This window comes from Alnus glutinosa, chromosome 13, assembly GCF_958979055.1.
Source record: "Alnus glutinosa chromosome 13, dhAlnGlut1.1, whole genome shotgun sequence".
Taxonomy (NCBI): domain Eukaryota; kingdom Viridiplantae; phylum Streptophyta; class Magnoliopsida; order Fagales; family Betulaceae; genus Alnus; species Alnus glutinosa.
The window spans coordinates 8408539-8429213 of record NC_084898.1 but is presented as its reverse complement, the minus strand read 5'-3'; the positions used below and the strand labels follow the sequence as shown (position 1 = coordinate 8429213).

At 38.3% G+C, this 20675-nt stretch overlaps 1 protein-coding gene across 3 annotated transcripts; it reads right to left on the bottom strand.

The window, feature by feature from the left end:
- Positions 1–5104: 5104 nt before the first annotated feature.
- On the bottom strand, positions 5105–11957 carry LOC133854736 (receptor-like protein 15). 3 transcript variants are annotated; one of them, XM_062291000.1, is made up of 6 exons: positions 11639–11957; positions 10460–10614; positions 10140–10357; positions 8343–8952; positions 6307–6816; positions 5105–5211 (listed from the first exon to the last, which is right to left on the bottom strand). In XM_062291000.1, the coding sequence occupies exons 1-6, from the start codon at positions 11806–11808 to the stop codon at positions 5132–5134; spliced, it is 1743 nt and encodes a 580-aa protein (XP_062146984.1). In that variant the 5' UTR covers positions 11809–11957; the 3' UTR covers positions 5105–5131. The 3 variants fall into 3 exon arrangements, with proteins under 3 accessions (XP_062146984.1, XP_062146983.1, XP_062146985.1); XM_062290999.1 differs by lacking the exon at positions 5105–5211 and adding an exon at positions 5298–5496 and having other exon boundaries at positions 11639–11955; XM_062291001.1 differs by lacking the exon at positions 5105–5211 and adding an exon at positions 5298–5496 and having other exon boundaries at positions 11527–11659.
- Between the last annotated feature and the right edge of the window lie 8718 nt (positions 11958–20675).

Here is a 20675-nt window from a genome sequence, read left to right as displayed (position 1 = left end):
GTCTTTTGTGGGGAGAATATTGTGGCAAGCTCTCCATGTAAACATCTTCACTGGATTGGGGACATGCATCCCCCAAATCAGCCTCCATAGGTTTTGCAAATCAGAATTGTGAGAGCTCTCCCTGCTGTGCGAACTGTAAATTCACCTGTGGAAGACCCCCTCCATATCCTCAATTCCTGTTGGGCATATTTGTTAAGAGGGATGGCAGTAATTATCTCAGCTTCCTCCTTGCATAATATTGAATGGATGAGAGGCTCATTCCACCATTTTGTGTCGAGGTCAATGAGGGATTATGGAGAAGCCGCCAACCCTGCTTGGCTAACAAGGCTATGTTGAAACACTGCAAATCTTGGAACCCAGACCCCCCTTAGATTTCGAGAATCCTGACTTTTCCAACTCATCCAATGGATCTTGAATTCATTTTTTGTGTCCCTACCTTAATTTTTGCATCATGGAGTTTATTTTTCCATACTTAACCCCATAGGAAGAGGGAAAACGCTCATGGTGTACGTTGGTATGGCATGTATCATTTCCTTAAGAAGAATCTCCTTACCAGCTTGAGACAGAAATTTCGTTTGCCAATCATGCAGCCTCTTCCATATCCTGTCCTTGATACTCTTAAACTCACTCATCCGAGATTTACCCACAAGGGCAAGTAGACCCAAATATTTGTCACATCTCTACGTACTAGGAACACCTGATAGCTAGAGAATGCAGTTGCGGGCCTCTTGGCTTGTGTTGCGGCTAAAGAAAATAGAAGTTTTTTCTTTATTGAGCTGTTGACATGAATGCTTTTCATAGTGCTCTAGGAGTTGGGACAGTTGCCCCCAATCTCTCGAAGTAGCCCTACAAAATAACAAACTATCATTCGCAAAAAACAGGTGGTGCAACCTAGGTCCCTTAGGAGAAGAAGGGACCCCCGTGAGCCAACCCAAGTTTTCAGCCTGATATAGCAAGGTGCTAAGGGCTTCAACACAAATAATAAAAAGGTATGGGGAGAGGGGATCCCCTTGTCGAATGCCTCTAGAAGGTTGAAATCTGTCCATTTGTTGCCCATTAATGAGTATGCAGAACTTGACTGATTTGAGACATTGCATAATCAAATCCCGCCATTTTTGTGCAAAACTCATCCTCCTCATAACCGCATCTAAGAAACTCCATTCAACCCTGTTATAAGCCTTATTCATATCAAGCTTCACAACGACATAACCTGTTTTCCCTCAATGACATGTTTGCATATAATGCAATGTCTCATAGGCCGCAAGAATATTATTAGAAATCAAACGCCCTGGGATAAAGGCACTTTGATTCGCTAAAATAATGAAAGGAAGAACTTCTTTGAGCCGATTAACCAACACCTTAGAAGTGATCTTGTAAATCACATTACAAAGGTTAATAAGTCTAAAATCGGTGACCGATAGAGGTTGTGCTTTTTTTGGAACTAACACAATATTGGTGGCATTAATCTCCTTGTCCATATATCCCAACGTAAAGAAATTAGTAATAGCACGACAAACCTCATCTCCAATGTTCGCCAATTGTGTTGATAAAAAGCAGCCAAGAAACTATTTGAGCCTGCAGCTTTAAATGGCCCCATGTGTTGTAAAGCTAGGCTGACCTCCTCAGTTGTGCACGGCTTCAACAAATTCCCATTCATCTCAGCAATAACCCTGTCTTCCATACCCGATAAACACTCCTCCACACCCTCCCCTCCAATCGACTGGACCAGAATAACTCCTTATAGTAGCTCAAGAAAGCATCTTTTATTGCTCCCTAGTCAATGCACATCACCCCGGCTCCATTTCGGATTTGCTTGATCAAGTTTGTCTTTCTTGTTTGGTTCACACAAGCATGGAAGTACTTAGAATTCTTATCACCATATTGAAGCCAATTTTGTTGGGCCCTTTGCTGCCATTTGAGCTCCTCCATCTCGATCAAATCATTGACCTCCCCTTGCAGTTGGTTTATTTGCTCCAATTCAGAGTCATCACCCACCCCCTGAAGCTCGCCAAGCTGGGTAGTTTTCTGCAGGATCAGTTGGTCGGTAGGGTTAGCATGCACCTTACGCCATTGCAGACATGCATGTTTACTCTTATAAATTTCTGCCTTCAGTATTCACCACGGTTCTCGGCTTCTGGGTTTTTCCTTCCACACTTGTTTAACCACGTGTTGGAAACCTGGCTTCTTCTGCCACCAAACCTCATAGCGAAACAACCCCAGTTGACTTCTCTGTCTGCCAATATGCGGATGTAAGGAAACATGCAATGGTACGTGCATGGTCCGAGCTCCTCGCAACTAGGACATCTACTGATAATTGAGGAGACCATTGGGCAAAGAGGATATTTGCCACTGCTCTGTCCAAGCGCTTTTTAGTAAACATCCTATCCTACCTCCGGCCGGTTCGACCACGTGAAACGTGGGCCAAAGAAGTCCATACCACTCAGATGGCAGTGGTCCAAAGCATGCTGAAACTCCGCCATTTGTGCCCGAGGTTGTCTCACTCCCCCCTCTGTTTTTCACAATCATCAAGAACTTCATTGAAGTCGCCAGTACAAAGTCATGCACATGGAGAGAACGTAGCCAAGTGTCTTTATAAAGCCCAGGATTCCTTCCTCTTACTCATATCCGGGTGGCCATAGAGCCCCGTGAATTTCCAAGTGAGGTCATGTTCTTCAGAGTAAACCATCGCGTTAATATGCCTCATACTATAATTTGTATCATCACCTAAAACTCCTCTTTCCAAAACAAAGCCAGCCCCTCACTCGGGCCTCTACTATCCACCACAAATAAACATTCCATTCCTAGTTTTGGTTTTAGAAATTCTAACCGGGCAGCTTGTAACTTGGTTTCCACGATGAAAACATATCGGCCCTCATTTCCTTTACAAGTCGACAAAGGTCCCTAACTGTCCGGGGGTTCCCAAGCATCCGGCAGTTCCAGCTTAGTAGACTTATGGGGATCGGCGGGGCTGATGATCAGCCTCCGCCCTTGAGTTTTCTGGAATTACTATTGTCGATTGTCCTTTCTTCACTGAATCAACGTCTGGCTCTGGCGCTCCATTGCAATGCTTCTGACCCTGTTTTCCTCAGTCTCCAGGGGCTGTTGTTATCACAGGAAGTGATTCCTTCCCTGCACCAGCTTTCCTTTTCCATTTAGACACCGTTCCTGGGGAATTATTGCTTCACGTAACTGTTAATGCTGCACCAGACGGAAGGAGCGAGGCCGAAACAAGCGGGCCTATCCTCCTGGGTAATGGGTATGTCCACCCAATCCTTAGATATCAAATAAGCTGGGCCACCTTGGCCTTGAATCACAAATGGGCCCCTGATCTTCTGTTGGGCTTCTAGGCCTGGTCCATCAATGGCGCATACAGCGCCCACATAATCGCCTTTATTTCTGCCAAAACGTTCTCCCTGCATTAAAGTTACCTTAGCCGTTTTCTCCCCCTCACGCGGACATAACGGCTCATGCATCATCACGTCGCCTTTTTTCTCGCCCTGAATTTCCGCCGGTTCTATGGCACCTTCCTCTGCGACATAACGGCATCCTCCTAGGACCGTCGTCTCGACCGAGACCTGCCGGCCTTCTTCGCTCCATGCTAGGAAATTGGGAAGGATAGCGTTACTTACAGAGAGCCCATCATCCTCCGCGCTATGTACATCACTTCTGATAGCCTTCCCGACGTGGCTTCCAGATGCCGTCCCCTGGGCATGAGTGGGAGGTGGGCCATCAGCATCCCTTTCAGTCCATCCACACCATAACCGAGACATCTCTGTACGTCGGAGAGGCTCGAAGCAAGTGCCAAATTGCACCCTCGCGTTCACTCCCTGAGTAGCATGCCTTTGTCTGCCTAGACATCCCGACGTACCATGGCGGATAACACCACATTGGAAACAAAACTTGGGAAGTCTTTCATACTGAAAAGCAATCCAAGTAGGTTCACCATTAATATTCAGGACCTGTCCCCGCGCCAGGGGCTTGGAGAGATCCAAGCATATCTAGACTCTGAGGTACTCCCCCCCCACCCTATTCCATCTTCTTCTGTCTTGACCTCTTCCACCAATCTCACAGAGCTTCCAATTTGAACCCCCATGGTTTCACACATGCACGCTAGAGGCAGGTGAAACATACGGACCCCAAAGGACGCATTCTCAAATGCCATTTTTGCCAGGGCTATAGACCCATTGAAGTCCTCAACAGAGAATAAGTTCCCTTCAAAAACCCAGGGTTTACCTTCTAGCACTCAAGACTTATCCCACACGTTTGAACTCCACCAAAAAAATGTTCTCGCCCAACGCCTTGAACACAGTTGTCCTCGTGGGTTTCCAGCTCCCGCATTAGGGTGGATTTGATGGCATCTTTGCCGATTATACGATCGGTAGTCAGCTTCCCCACCAAACATGATTTTCCTTGGTTAGCAATACCAGTCGTTCCTTGGTCCGTTGCTTTTGGCTCTCCTCCTCCAAGAAAGAAAAATTTCGCCATAGATTCGAGAGGTCCTCCGCTGTTGCTCACCACCAACAAGATACCTCCAGTGACTATTACCACGGAATAAGACTAATATCTTCTTCACAATCCCTAAGCAGGAATAGAAAAAACTGCTTTCTCCTCTAGGTTTCGGTGTTGCCCAGAGGTAAAAGAGTTTCTTTCACAACTTGTTAACTAATGTTAATCCTAACTAATCTCTGGACTAGTAGTCTTTATTAAAAAAAAAAAAAATACAAAAAAATATCTAAAAATTGATTAAAACTATCACATCAACATTGTACGTAAAATAATAATGAAATAAAAATATGATTTATAACATTTCTCGCACAACGATATATTAAGCAACTGTAAAACTAGTGGGATTTAAACTACAAGGGAAAAGTAGAGAAAATTTTAAGTGACATTCAACAATATTTGAGATCCACCATTTAGGGTCCATTTGAGTTTGCGATTTCAAAATGTGCGATTTAAAAATAATGATTTTAAAATATGTGATTTAAAAAATAAATTTTAAAAACATAGCTAAGCTTTTAACAAAATCACAATTTGGCCTCTTAAAATTGCATATTAGCCTTTAAAATTTTGCGTTTTCAAAAAACCACCCCCTTTAAAAAAAAAAAAAAAAAAAAAAAAAAAATCCCGATTAATCAAATGCAAATGAAATTTGTGCCATACACCCAACAAACTCTTTGGCGCGATTTTTAGCTCCATGTTCCTCATCACCTAAATGGGAATAAAATTGAAGATGTTTTGTTAGAGCCATTACTCTCATCCTCCTCAATTTCATTTTCCCTAGTAACACAAGAATCTAAAGGAAAAGAAAAACAGCTATCATTACATATATAAATCACAGACAGTTACAACATGGAACGGAAAGATTTTAAAGCATCCCTGGTTAATTCACGTCCTCCTGGGAACTTGTAATGCCTCTATCAAGAGGAGATACAAGATACACAGACGAATACTGCAGTTCAAGTAGCTCCTCTCTGCTATATTTCAACCTTTGATCTATTTCAAAACAATTGGAAAAATATAGAAAACCCCCCTCAACTAACCGTCGATTTTAAAATAGCCCTATAAATTTTCAAGTGTGCTAAAGTAACTCATCTAATTACCAAGGTGTGGAAAAAATGCAACTTTTTCCAATAAGACCCTTATTCTCTTAAAAACTAAAATACAAATTAATAAAAAAAAATAATCTAAAAAGTTAGAGAAAGTAAAAACTTTAAAAACTATTTTATATATATATATATATATATATATATATATTAAAAAAAAAAAAAAAAAAAAAAAACCAAGGGCCACGCTCAGCATGAACTAATTTTGCTTTTTTTTTTTTTTTTTTTTTTACTAAGAGTAATACATGTCATCATTTTATTGGTACTGACATGGACACCTAACAAAATCTATAAAGTATTTTAACTGCAGAAATTAAATTGTTATTTTCCCCTACCCTAATGACATCTGAATTATTTTTATGCTACAGAGTTAATTGTAATTTAGGCCAATTACAAGGAATGATTTTGCATTTATTCTAATTTTTCTCTTTTTTTTTTTTTAAATAGTTTTTTTAATTAATATTTTATTTTAATTTTTAACAGAATAAGGGTATTATCGGGAAAAAAATGGTTTTATTAGGACACCTTGATAGTTAGATGGATCATTTTAGCGTACTTGAAAATTTATGGGGCTATTTTAAAATCGACCGTTAGTTGAAGGAGCTTTTTAATATTTTTCCTCAAAACAATTGAGAATGAAAGTTAGGGACAGCAACAATAAGATGCTGCAGCTGGGAAAATATCAAATACAAAGTCTTACCTACAAAATATGAAGAGAGGGGTATGTTCCCATGCTGCTTCTGGTTCACCGGAAAGGTCCTCGAAGTTAATCGTGATGGAGATGGACGACTAGAGCCAATTTTGTCTATTGGAGGGATATGTACAAGTTCATGCCTTACTTCAATTTGAGGATGATTTCTACAGAACGACAAAATAGCATCCCTAGTCAGGAGCCAACAACCTCTCAGATCCAGCAATTTTAAAGTGGCTGAGGGATTGAATGAAATGAGCCCACAGTTTGTCAACACAGCATCACGAAATCTAAGATTTATCAGCTTTGGGAGAGATGACAAGTAGTCCAGGGAGACATCTGTAAGGGAAGTACTTCTGAGAGAGAGAGATCTCAACTCTTGGAAGCTTGATAAAGGTTTTAGTGCTGCATCCCTGACACGAGTCTCCTCGATATTCAACTTTTCCAAATGATTGAGACTTTCTAGTGCTTGTAGTGAGAGAACTGAGTCCGGCTCAGCGCCTACCAGGTGAATGAAACCTGAGTCAAGAAAGAACTTTTACATGGTTACCATTATGACAAACTGAAATAAATATTAAGTTATACAAGAACATGAGAAAGAACTTGAGATGACATTATCAGAAAAAAAATAAAATAAAATAAAATAAAATTCAAAGCTCATGAATTTATATAATTTGTTACATTCCACATAATTGGCATATATTGAGAGTTTTAATTGGAAGGACCTCCTACAAGTCTCCCAGCCAAAAAAAGGAATCCTTAATTCATTGGACATTGATTATCATAAAAACGAGGAAGCTTGAGAATTGCTGGTAGATTACAAGGCAGGTAGTATGCATGGTGAGAGGGAGTAGACATGGGTATATATATATTATTCATTGTTATTGTCTATGTCATACAAATTGTCTATCCATCAAGGAACTTGTCAAGACTCAGGAAAGGCATTAACTATATCTGCACTATTACTCCAAAAAGATTAAACAAATTATAATTGGAGCTCTTTAGAATTACTTATAAAACCCAATTTCACCTGACAAAAAATCAAAGTGAGACTTGGCACCCATAAGCACCTTCATACTCCACCCACCCAATTTGATACTAACATTTTGGGTTGTAACAAAACTGGCAAAGAAACAATGGCATAGAGACAATCCAACCCAAAACAAAGCAAGCTTTGGCATGTGTATATAGGAGAACAATAAGCAATTGAAATGCATTGTTTCTTTCTTTCAGGCCCTGCCATGGGAAAGCAAGGGGGTCAAGAGTGAATTTGAAAGGTGGGGGGGATACAAAGGTTTTTTGCTTGCACACATGGTTTATTATTCAATAAGAACACTAACAGCAGCTTCTTTAAAACTCTTTCTCTTCTCTAAATGTAGGGAGAACTCCTAAAAACCCTTTGAAACAGATTCCCTAAACCAGAGGAACCACAAGTGCTACCCTAAATCTAGGGTACCACTTTTGCTACCCTAAACATTAATTTAATATAAAAAGGCTTTCTCTCTCTTCTCTTTCCTTTCTCTTTTCTCTATCATCTATTTGAAATAATATTTAAATGACTCTCTCTTTCCTCTAGCATTTATTTAAAAGAATATTTAAATGGTATAGAGAAAGGATAAGGGAATCTATTTTAGAGTTTATTTGAATAAGGAAGCAAAAAGTAGTTTAGTTCCATAAATTTAAGGAAAATCAAAGGGGCTACTGCTAGTTCTCTAAGCAAGGGAAGGGAGGCTGAAAAGATTTTCAGATGACACTGAACATCATATGATAAAGGAACCATGTTATGATTTTATTAAGTAAGCTATATGATAAAGGAACCATGATATAAAGGTATAAGCATCATGCTGATATGAACGCCTACAAAATCATACTCTTGTCTAAAAAAATTTCAGTGGCAGCTGCTCACTCCAGCAGAACGTTAGCCATCATTTACACGATAGTTCAGGCCCTGACCTCCTTTCAGTCACGAATACTAACATCAGAGACCAAAAGTTAACAAATGCACCAATTCTTCTCTATAAAAAAGTGCATTAAATAATTTATACCTTTAACATTGGTATTGCTTATGTTGACAACCTTCACTGAAGGCAGTTTGCTTATAGACAAGACGGCAACATCATCAACTGGTGTGCAGGATAATGATAGAATTTCCAGATTGGGAACATGTCCAACTAAAATCTCAAATCCAGCAGAGCTGACTCTTGTGTTGCTGAGATTTAGATATCTCAAATCCGCTCCTATACATGCAACGTGCTCGACTAAATCATCTCTCATCGTGCTAGAGCTGAGATCCAAATGTTTCAGTGCTTTCATAAAAGGTAAGAAGCAGAATCTTTGAAGGGAAGAGTTGGATACATCCAAAAAGGATAGGAAACTTGTCTCACAATATAGTAAGGCCTCAGCCTCATTTATGAATGTAGCTCCAGAGAAGATAAGTTTTGTTAAAGGAGCTTTAACTCCATCCCCTTCAAGTATTGTGTTAATGGTACAATTACTCATGTTTAGGCATTCAAGAGATGGCAAATTTGGTAACTCTGTGATGTTGGTCCAAGCTACATTAAGGGAGCTCAGCTTGGAGAACTTTTGAAGAACAGCAGCACCATTGTTAGATACTTTACTCCCCCAAAGATCAAGGTACTGTAGTTTCGTGAGTACCTAAAAAGACAAAAACAATTTAATTGTGTTTGTATAAATAATTCAAGCAATCAAAATGAAGCATTTAGATTGAAAGTTAAATTTTCATTATTTGGATGAGTAGATTTAAAATTTTAAAAATTAGAGCAAATTAAGAAATTAGAGTATTATTGGTAGTGACAATGATGGTAATAATGGTGGTAACAAGTTATGATGGTTGGATGGAGATAATGATAGTGGTGGTGGCAAAGGTGAAGGTGGTAGCAATGTCTGCACGAAGGTGGCGGCAACAACGGTATTGGTTAGCATGAAAGTAATGGTGGTGATATAAGAATGGTGATGACGGTGATGTTCGTAATGTTGGTAATAGTGGCAAAGGATGGGAATACAGCAACAACAATGGCAGTTGCAGTGTGAAAGGTATCAGCGGTTGCATGAGAATGGTGATATTCATCATAGTGGTTAATCGATTTTCATAAGTTGGATTTGCACTATTACACCTCCACCCATAAAATTTGAACTAGGGATTTAAATGAAGAAAACACCAAGGAAAAAATTTCAGAAAATTATTGAAATTTCTTTTGTTGAACCAAACAAGGGAATCGATGTTTAAAATTCATAAATCCTATCTTTAAGTGAAATTCCAGCTTAAAATCCCGCATCCAAACATCTCATTACAGTTGTTCAAAGTTGAGAAATGTGCATTGCAAGTGAAAATTGATACTGGAATTTCAATGACCTAAACACGTTTGAACTATCTCAAATATCAGCACCAATTTAAACCAAATTAAATGTGCAAAGACAAGGATGAGAAAATGCTTAAGATGAAAGTAATCCACCAATCAAATAATCATGCCCAGAGATCCATCCAGTGTTGACTCAGAAAAATTGGAATAGCATAGTGATTTCAGAATGCATTAATCACGTCCCATCAGCTCCTTGTAGAAGAAAACCATGGTTTACTACAGTTCATATTCATGCATTTATATCAAGGATCTTAGATGTTCATATTGGCATTTAGGCTGAACAAAAACATGGCGTGTTAAACTACCAATCCCCACCGCTTAGCATGGTAGAGGGGAAATAGAACTAGGGTAAGTGGCACAGTCATTGTCCAAAAGGAAGAAAAGACACGAGACACACAAATATATTTATCATGTAATTTATTCAAAAAAAAAAAAATTCACAATTAAAACAAATCGAAGTACCTGGAGTGAATACAGTGCCTGATCAGTGACAGGTAAACCACCCAAGTCCAAGATAGACAAGTTTTTAAGTGAAGAGAGAAGCGGAATCCCATTAACAGTAAGACCGGTTTCTGATATGCATAACTTTTCCAATGTTGAAATGGTTATAACATGCCTAATGCCAGCATCAGTAACCTTCAAGCATCTAGAAAGATCCAACTCCTTTAAACTAGCCATCCCTAAACCCAGAGAAAACATTAGGCAAATGTAAGAAGTTCTTTGCAACTTCATTTTTTTTTTAAAAATAGAAAAATCCTCATAATTGTATGATATTACAATACCTATCATAGCCCAAAGGGCTGAACTAGTGACTCTATGGCAATCTGCAACATTCAATGAGCGCAAGTTACGAAAGGCTCCCAAGTATGCCATCCATTCCGCATCCACAGAATTCTCACCTCTGAGATCAATCTCCTCTGCACTACGTTTGAAAACTCTGCAAGAACAAATCTAGTTTAGCAAAGACTACGCTCATACACAGAAAAAGAAAAGAATAAAAAATAAAAAAAAATAAAATAAAAAAAGGATCCTTTTTGGCATGTAGTCCTAGGAAAAAGATAGTACAACTAAACAAAAGAGGAAAAAAACGGGTCCTACAGGATTCTATGCATTTCCTGTAGTGTCAAAGCGAGTTAGGATCAGTCTCACTTTTCTGAAAAGAGAATTAGAAAAGACTAAGCTTAAACGGAAACTGGCTAATAATTCTCAAAAGTATTAATTGAGTATAAAACTTCTAAAAATATTGAAGTTGTAGTCTCACTTTTCTTTCATTTCCCCTGATTCTCAGAAACCAAATTGAGATATTGCCACACAGGCTATAATTTGATCAAATATCTCACATTGATTGATCATTTCGGCAAATCTCAAACCTGCTTCTAAGCAAATTACATCAGTTAGCTGCAATAATTTCATTAACAATTCTTCAATATCTGGTACATGAAAAGTCAACCACTGTAAGTCACTCTCCGTTTGGTTGCTAAGAAAGCGTGGGAAAATAAACTGATGCTATTGTAAATCGTAAAGTTTATTCTCTCGACTCAACTGAGCTAATACAGCCATTTAGCATAATCGAGCTCAATTTTTCAAAATTTCACGTATAATTAAGGAATTTTCGATATCTTCGAACTAAATAGAACTCGAAGAACTAGCTAGATTCCGATAGACGCACATCAAAATAAAAGTTCAAGCTTATAGTTCCTTCAGTGCGATTCAAATATTCCGATTTCCTTTTTACTTTCCTACATTTAGCTTAATCAAGCCACTGCAAATTTCACGCGTAATAAATGATTCTCAATCATCTTCAAACTAAATAGAATTCAAAGAACTAATTAAGTTCAGATAAACGCACATCAAAATAGAAAATCAAGCATATGATCAATTCCCTCAGCGCGATTCAAAGATTCCGATTGATTTTCCTACTTTTCCGAGAACCAAACAGGAAATGAATTGATTGAACGTACTCGAGCAAGGACGGGAAGAGGAGGCGACGAGCGAGGAGGCGGCGGAGGAGAGCGTCGGCGAGCTGTGAGGGCAAGCGCTCGAGGGTTCGCCTCTGCCCCCGCCACTTCTCCACGCTCTCTTTGCTCCGGCATGCCGCTTCGATGCAAAGCCCAACCAGTTCGCTCTCCATTCTCTCTCTCTCTCAGGGCTTTGACTTCCTCCTGCATTTAAATAGTCTCTTTGAACTGCTTGTGCTTTTCTTCACCGAATCAGCTACGGCTTTAAACAACTCAAGAAAAAACTATTAGTAATAGTAAAGGAAATCGGATTGAGTCTTTCGTAGGGACAACTTCCTCGGTATCTTTTTCTATTGAGTGCAACTTCTATCGTGTCTATCCATTTTCTGCCCTCCAATAATAACATTGCCACGTCATTTTAGTACACCATTACACATTAAAATACCATAGGCTGAAAATAGGGGTGAAAATAATCGTCCGCTAACCGCTAACCATCCATAACCGTTAACCGGATAACCGGATAACCGTTAAAACCGCCTAAAAACCGGTAACCGGTAATCGCTAACTGCCTTAAAAAGGCAGTTAGCGGTTTTAGGAAAGCCGGTTACCGGTTATAACCGGTAACCAGCTTTTCTATTATATATATATATATATATATTTTTTTTTTTTTAAAAAAAAAAAAAATTTATATATAAAACGACGTCGTTTCGGTGTTTAACACCAAAACAGCGTCGTTTCATTCAGTCTCAGTCCACGCATTAAGCAAAGCAAACCCTACTGCTGGACCTCTCATTCTCCTTTCTCCCAACTCTCACTGGGCCGCCTCACGGCTCACTCCTCAGCCCTCAATCTCTCCGAATCTCCCTTCTCGCAACACTCCGCCACTTGCCGACCTCTCTCCGCTACTCGCCGGCCTCTCTCTCTCTCCGCCCAGAAGCTCCAACGCCACCATCGGCCTCTATCCGCCACTCTCCGTCCTCTCTATCTCGCTCTTTATGACTTTGCTAATTGCTAGTAAGTTTTCTTTCTTCTTCTTTCTTCTTCTGTCATTAGACTTGTTTTGGGTTTCTGTTATGGTTTTTTGTTTGATTTGTTTGATTTATTTTAGTTTTGATTTGTTTGATTTGTTTTAGTTTTGATTTGTATTTTGTAGAGAAATACAAAATAATGTATTTTATATCTCTTTTTAAAATACAAAATACAAAATACGGATTTGTATTTTGCAAATCCGTCCTTTTATACTCTGTTACTCTCTTTAATTACCATCAGGGAAGATTAACATTAATCCTAAATCAGTGAATCTAATCTCTCCTCCGCCTAGAAGATCCTACTTCGGTCCCACTATCTTCAAATGCATGACTATTTTCACAGATCGATGAACTCCCAATACGTCACACATGCACTGATAATAGATCGATTTTTATAAAGTTAATGACACCAAAGTAGACCACTGAGATTAGAGGAGGAAATTTGATCACCACTCTTTCGTAGTTGCTGCCTTTTCAAACCAAACAAGTTGTTGGCAAATGACTTTGCTCATCAAGCCACTCATATATAATTCTAAATTTATATTAAATTAATAAATAAAATCAACAACCTCAAACATAATTGAGCCAAAAACTTAGAAGGATGTAAAATTCAATGTCCTAAATGTCCTACATTGCTTAAGTGAAATTTTATAAAAAGGGTAGGGGATTAGTGAGGTTAATTGTTTAAAGAAATTTGATGGTTTGGTTAACTGTGAAGAAGGAATTGTAAATTGATCTTTGTTGTGTGTTATAAATCATGGACAATTGGGGATGATTGCTTAAGGTTATTCATGTTGACATGTTGGACTAAGGTATTATAGATAGGTGTTTATTTGGGTTGGCTGTTGTGTTAATGACCGAATGGCCAATATGTAATTTAGTCTTGGAAGGCCCAATATTTTGTAATTAGATCAATGAAGAGTTATATTTTTTAGCTTTTTATTTGAGATGATATTTCTTTTGTTTTGAGGTGTGATTCCTCTTTCTTTTGGTTGTTAAATAAATTTTATTGTTTATCTAATAACAGATGGTAGACACTTTGAGTGATGCAACCACCCCTATTATGGTAGATGACAATTCTGAAACACCTTCCACTGCAAATATTGAAAGCCCCACACCTTCCCAACAGTCACAATGTAAAAAACAACCTGTGAATCAATCCATTGTGTGGAAGCACTTTAAAAAAGTGGAACCGATCGATAAGGAAAACCCTAAAGCTATGTGCAGTCAATGCAATAGGTTAATAGGGTGTCACTATAAGAGGAATGGCACTTCAGCCATGATGCACCACCTTACCTATAATTGCCCAGACTCTCCACTTAGGAAATCAAAAGATTCAACACTACCCAAAAACCAAACAATGTTGCAAATGTCATTCAAGAAACCGGTAGAAGGTGGTAGTGGTAACCAAATTGGATTCATGAAGTATGATTCAAACAATATAAGAAATTTGATTGTTCGGTATTTCATCAAAAGTGAGCTGCCTTTTAGGCATGTGGAGAGTGATGGGTTTAGGGAATTGATAAATGGAATTGAACCTAGGTTCAAAGTGCCATGTCGTATCACTTTACAAAAAAATTGTTTGAAACTGTATGAAGAAGAAAAGCTTAGGTTGAGGGCTTTTTTGAGCGGTAAAAGGGTATGCATCACTACCGATACATGGACATCCCTGCAAAATAACTACATATGTGTTACTGCTAGCTTCATAGACTCTGATTGGACGATTCATAAAAAAATTCTCAAGTTTAACCAAATTCCCAATCATATGGGTGAAACTATTGAAAAAATGATAGAGAGTGCATTGACCCAATGGGGGATTGATAGTGTGTTCACTATTACAGTTGATAATGCCTCAGCCAATGATGTGGGGATTGAGTATATGAGAAAGAGGATGAAGAACAAGAGTCATACTGTTTTAGGAGGAGATTTTCTTCACATGCGTTGTGCCGCTCATATTTTAAACCTTGTTGTGCATGAAGGCTTGAAAGACTTAGGTGACTGTGTTACTAATATAAGGAATGCAGTGAGATATGTGAGGTCTTCATCGGAGAGGATGTCAAAGTTTAAAGATTGTATAGAGCGGGAAAAAATTAAATGTAAAAACATGGTGTGTCTAGATGTTCCAACTAGATGGAACTCTACATATTTGATGTTGACCACTGCTGAGAAGTACGAAAGAGCTTTTGACCTATTGGGGGAGGATGAGCATAACCATTTTGTTGTTCCTCAACCTATTGATTGGAAAAATGTTAGGGCATTTGCGACATTTTTGCAAACTTTTTATGAAGCTACATTGAAGTTCTCTGGTTCAACTCATGTCACCTCCAATTCATATTTTTTGCAACTTTGTATTATTCAAAATACCTTGAATGATGGTTGTCTCAGTGAAGATCAGGTCTTGAGTTCTATGAGTTTTAGTATGAAACAAAAATATGAAAAGTATTGGGGGACTATGGATGTAATCAATTTAATGTTGTATGTTGGTTTTGTTCTTGATCCACGCAACAAGATAAAGGCATTGGTGTTTTGGTTGAGAAAATGTAATGGGCCTATGTGGGCGGATCAATAGAGGCAAAAGTGAGATACCTCCTGAATTGTTTAATTGAGCAATACAATAAGTTTCATGGGAGGGGAGTAGGGGAGTCATCTAACATTGTTGAAGATACAAGAAGAGTAGATGTCAATCCTATTTGTGGTGATGAAGATAAAGAGACACAATATAGGAATATGTTTTCCCAACATCTTGTCGCAGAGAATGACTTGGAATGTAGGTCGGAGGTGGATCAATATTTGTTGGATGGGTGTGAAGCAAATATTATAGATTTTGACATCTTAAATTGGTGGAAGGTTAATACACCAAAATATCCTACTCTCGCAGCGATAGCTCGTGATGTATTGGCCATCCATATTTCCACCGTTGCCTCTGAGTCCACCTTTAGCAACAGAGGACGTGTATTGGATACCTTTAGGAGTTCATTGTCTCTGCTTACCGTTGAGGCCTTGATATGCACACAAGACTGGTTAAAGAACCGCCCAATGATCTATGAGGAAGTGTTTCAGGACTTTATGGAAAGCTATGATGAACCTGGTAAATTTTTATGAATTAGTTATTTATAAATTCATTTCATTTACTTTTCATTATTTATTTATTTAACTCAAACTTTTTCTATTGTAGATAGGCCTAAGAATCAACATTCTCATTCAATGACGACTGACACATCTTATTCCTAGAGGAAGGTTATCATTTTTTGACTTGTCATTATATTTATATTACAATGCAATTGCTTAGTTTGTCAATTTTTTAAGTTTATAATATTTATTGTTGTTATCTCCACAGGATTTTGCTAGAAGACCGAATAGGAGTCGTGTTGTTATTTCCACAAGATTTTTTTTATGTTGAGTGTAGACTTATGGACTATGGATATGGTTTGATAATTGATGGGTGTGGGTGTGTGGACTTATGGACTATTTGGATATGGTTGGTTTTTTTGATGTTGTGAATCAAACAATGTTGTGAGTGTGGGTGAGTGGACTTGTGGACTACGGACTATGGACTATGGATTATTTGAATATGGTTTGATTTTTTGATGTTGTGAATCAAACCATATTGTGAGTGTGGGTGTGTGGACTTGTAGACTATGAACTATTTGAATATGGTTTGATTTTTTTATATTGTGAATGTAGGGGTCTAAGAGGTGTGTTGATAGTTGACTTGTGTTTTGAATATGGTGTGTTCACTTGTGTTTTGAATTTTTGATTTTATGTAAACGCATAATTGCTTGCAAATTAGCAAGCATTTGGTTTCTAATTGGAAGAAGATCGCGGTTGTTCACTGATTTGGCCATTTGATTATGCTTGCCAACATGGTTGTTCACTGATTTCAGATTTGGCCATTTGATTATTTTTCTAATTACAAGATTTGTAATTTTGTTTTTTAAACTAGGCAATAGCCTAATTTAACAAATTGCATAATAGAAAACTAGTAAAAAAAAAAAAAGGTTCAAAACAAAACAGGTCCAATAGCTAAAAAAGAAAACAAAAGAACCAAAAAAAAAAACCTGTTCCCGGTTGGCGGTGGTTGGCGGTTATTTGAAAACTGCCAACCGGCGGTTATTTGAAAACCGCCAACCGGTGGTTATTTGAAAACCGCCAACCGCCTAGAGGCGGTTAGCAATTTTTGCTAACTGCCCAGCCGGTAACCGTAACCGGGTTTTCATCCCTAGCTGAAAACACCCGATCACACCAAATTCATGAAAAAAAAAAAAAAAAAAAAAAAACTTAAGCTCTCCAACCCGTTAAATCTCACTATCAGCCGCACTGCCTCTTCCCCGTTGCCGAACGGCCGGTCCTCCAGCCATAGAGTCTTAGTGACCACCGGTGAGCCTCCAAATCCCCTTCCCCACGACCTCCCAATACCGTCGACAAAGATCCAGCCTAAGCCTCGTCCTCTCCCGGGATCTCTCCCTCTCGCCGGTCGTTCTCCCCTCTTTTGCCCCTCTGGTGGTTTTCGATGATCAGATCTAGTTGGTGATCACATCTGGTCCGGTGATTTGGGGCTCTCGGCATTCTGGTTCAACCAGAGATGGTGAACAGCGATGTGGTCAAGGTCGGCCACGTGGTGGCACGGCTTCCACCTGGGCTACGCCAGGTTTGGTTGTCTAGGTCGAGGTTGGGTTTCCGACGTGAAGACACCCATCTCTCTCCCTCGATCTCTTCATTTCACTACAAAGAAATCGAGTGTTTTGCATCTATTTGATTTTCTTGCTTCAGGTTAACGTGTCAACTTCTCATTGGTAAGCAAAAAAAACCTAGTTTCTGCCACAACTAAATTGAAGTTATCCCATTTTCTATTTCATAAAGCATGTTAAATTGATGACAAATGCTTCTTCTTCTTCTTCTTCTTCTTCTTCTTTTTTTTTTTTTTAAAAAAAAGTAAAATCAAACATGTGGTTGGCATAATTTACAAATTGTTCCCTGTGATATAAAAAATAATTCACAGGTCTCTGTAGTAGGCAAAAATAACAACTTACTCCTCGAAGTCAATTTTCATCCACTAACTTAACAGAATTTGTTGGATTGTCACATTAGGCCCAATAAAAGCGCGACACATGTTATATTTTAATTATGAATTTTGGAAAACACAACTTGACTTTTTCACGTCATTTTAGTAGCTATCTAGGACACACACGTCAAGTGCAAACAGTAAATTTCACCTAACCCTATCCCCATATTTTACCATGCTCATTCACTGCCCGCCTCTCATCCCTTCTTTCTCTTCTTCCTCAGGCCTCTCACCTTCCTCATGCCGCTCACCTTCCATCTTCAAGCAACAAACTTGAGTTCGAAACATGGCTAAAATCGCCGCTGGAGAAGTCGTTTTCCGAGCTCCGCCGAGAATCGACACTATTCACTCATGTTTGGAGCACCACCGAAATCAACACGCGGTAAGTCACATTCATTTCTTTGCGCTTGCTTAAATCATCCTCTAGTAATGAAACTGCCATTTGTGAGTTTTGATTGGTATGGGATCAGCCATTAAGTGTTAAATGGAGGTTGGAGATAGTGGATTCAAAAAGTGTGTTGACAGTTCATTTTAAAAAGTGGGCTCTTTTTCAGATCTGCAATTGGTTTTTCTTTTGTGGGGCTTGTTTTGCCCTTTTGTTTGTCTGCCTGTGTAGGATGGCGGGGCATGTTTTGCCCCTTTGTTTGCCTGCATGTGTAGGATGGGGCAAGCTAGATAACACCTTAAATATAGAGTGATAGTTGATCATAAACGGTTATGATCAAATAATTTCTGTTGAGTTTCGGATCTAAACTCGTGTATGCGGCCAAGGTTGTCCCCAAGTTGGTTCTTATGACCGAGTGTAATCATACATCCTGATGCTTTGCTGCCAAAAACATCATAATCGTGGGTGTCATCAGCCAAACTAGTTTTCCACAAAGTTATTGTGTTAGTGGGGGTGGGCGCCTTCAATTTCTAATAAACTTGGTCAAGGCATGTTGTTTCCCACTCAAAATTGTGTTTTGTGGCATTTGGCTTGAATTGATTTTTAATCAGCTTATTGTTTTCTCGATGGGCTAATTAGTGTCATACGAAATGCAAAATGTTCTGTCTTATGCTAAAAAATCTATGTTTTTGGTTTGGCAACTTATTGATTATATAGTGTGTTTCTAAATTTATTGAATGCATTAAAAATGTTGGCTTTAGTATGTTATTGTAGTGCGTAAACATGAAGTGTGGTAGGTCAACATATTGTAGTGTGTAAATTTTTTGGCTTATTGATACATATATACATACTACAGGAATCACATATTGTCTTTGTTAATTTGAAATCATTTGTGTCTGTTAATTTAAATGTCATCAAGGTGGTCATCCTTGGGAAATGACAAGGAAGAGTCGCGGGAATTCTACCGATAAGCGCTGCACATTCAAGCCCCTTAACTCACATATGTTAATTTCGTAGTTTCATTATAATATAAGTTTGTGTGTTGTTATCATTTTTTTTAGTATTTTCAAGTTTTTAGGAAAAACGCAAGCAACTCCATTAATCTCGGTCTTAGGACGCATCTTAGTGAGCTGGTGAAGGAAAAAGGCCCGAGCGCATGACAAAAGGCATCAAGCACAAAAGGGCTCGAGCGCATCTAAAAATGGATCGAGCACACCAAAGGGCTCAAGCACATTCAGGCGCACACCTCAAACAATAACAGCTGAGACAAACAAGGAAAGAACTCTAGTCTCCTAATTTGAGTAGATTACGGAATAGAAGTGTTTTTAAGCTTACAAGTTCACTAGGGTTTCTGTTTTACCCTATATATATATGACATATACTTGGCTAGAGAAGGGGGTGTGCTTCACATCGAAAATTGGAGAATATATTCTTGACGGAAGAGTAAGATGACAAAAAAGATGTATTCTGCAGAAGATAATTACAGCACCTGCATGAGCAACTAACCTTTTCATAGGGTGTTAATGTAGTCCTATACAAGTAACAATGGCTTTATTGTGTTTTATCTTTGGGATTTTTTGCATACTTATGATGATTGTATAACCAGAGAATTGCAACTCTTGTAATTGGTTTTAATGTTTATATTCAATTTTCATGAAATCCTTATATTGTCTTAGAAAACCTTTTATCTTGATTGAACTCAAATCGTTCTTATTTTCTGCAATTATGAAAATGATGGTTATGCAATGGTTTTCTTTAATATGCAATCAAGAGAGTTTGATAGGCCATGCCTATGGAAGACGAGTCGTACTACACCTTAATTTAGTGTAATGTAGGTAGACGATTCGTGCTAACTAAAGATAATTTATGCTTATTCATTTATTGTGCGTAGTCGACTTAAGAGGTTTGATAGTTCATGCCTAGGAAAAATGGATCGTAATGCATTTTAATAGTTAAGTATAAAGATAGATTATACTTATTTCTTAAAGATAGTGTTTTCTTAATGACACCGATGTGTGCTTGTAGCCACACGAGTCATATCATGCATAGAATGAAAATTCCTTTGTTAAATACGATGAGCCATTGAGGTTAGTTGTGAAATCAATTCCCTATCCTTTATTCCATTCTATTTGAACTATGTTTTTCACAATGATATTTCACCATTTAATTTCAAAAGCAAAAACAAACAATTCATCTTTCTTTTGAATTAAAAAACCAACACAATCCTTGAGGTTCGACACCCTATGTATAGTCATATTCTACAAAGATTCGTACTATTGCGAGTGGTATTTATTATTGATATACTTAAGCAAACCACATCAATTTTTGGTGATGTTGTGGGGATTACTAAACGATTGCGTTATCAAGGTTTTTGTAGATTGAATCTAATTTGACTCCTTTTTGTTTTTGTTTTTTCCTCTTCTTTTTTTTTTTTTTTTTTTTTTTTTTTTTTTTTCTTTCTTTCTTTTTGGTTCAAGTTCATCACTGTCAAAAAGAGCTCGAGCGCATATGAAAGGGCTCGAGCGCATTAAAGAGCTTGAGCTTACCTGATAAGGGTTCGAGCGC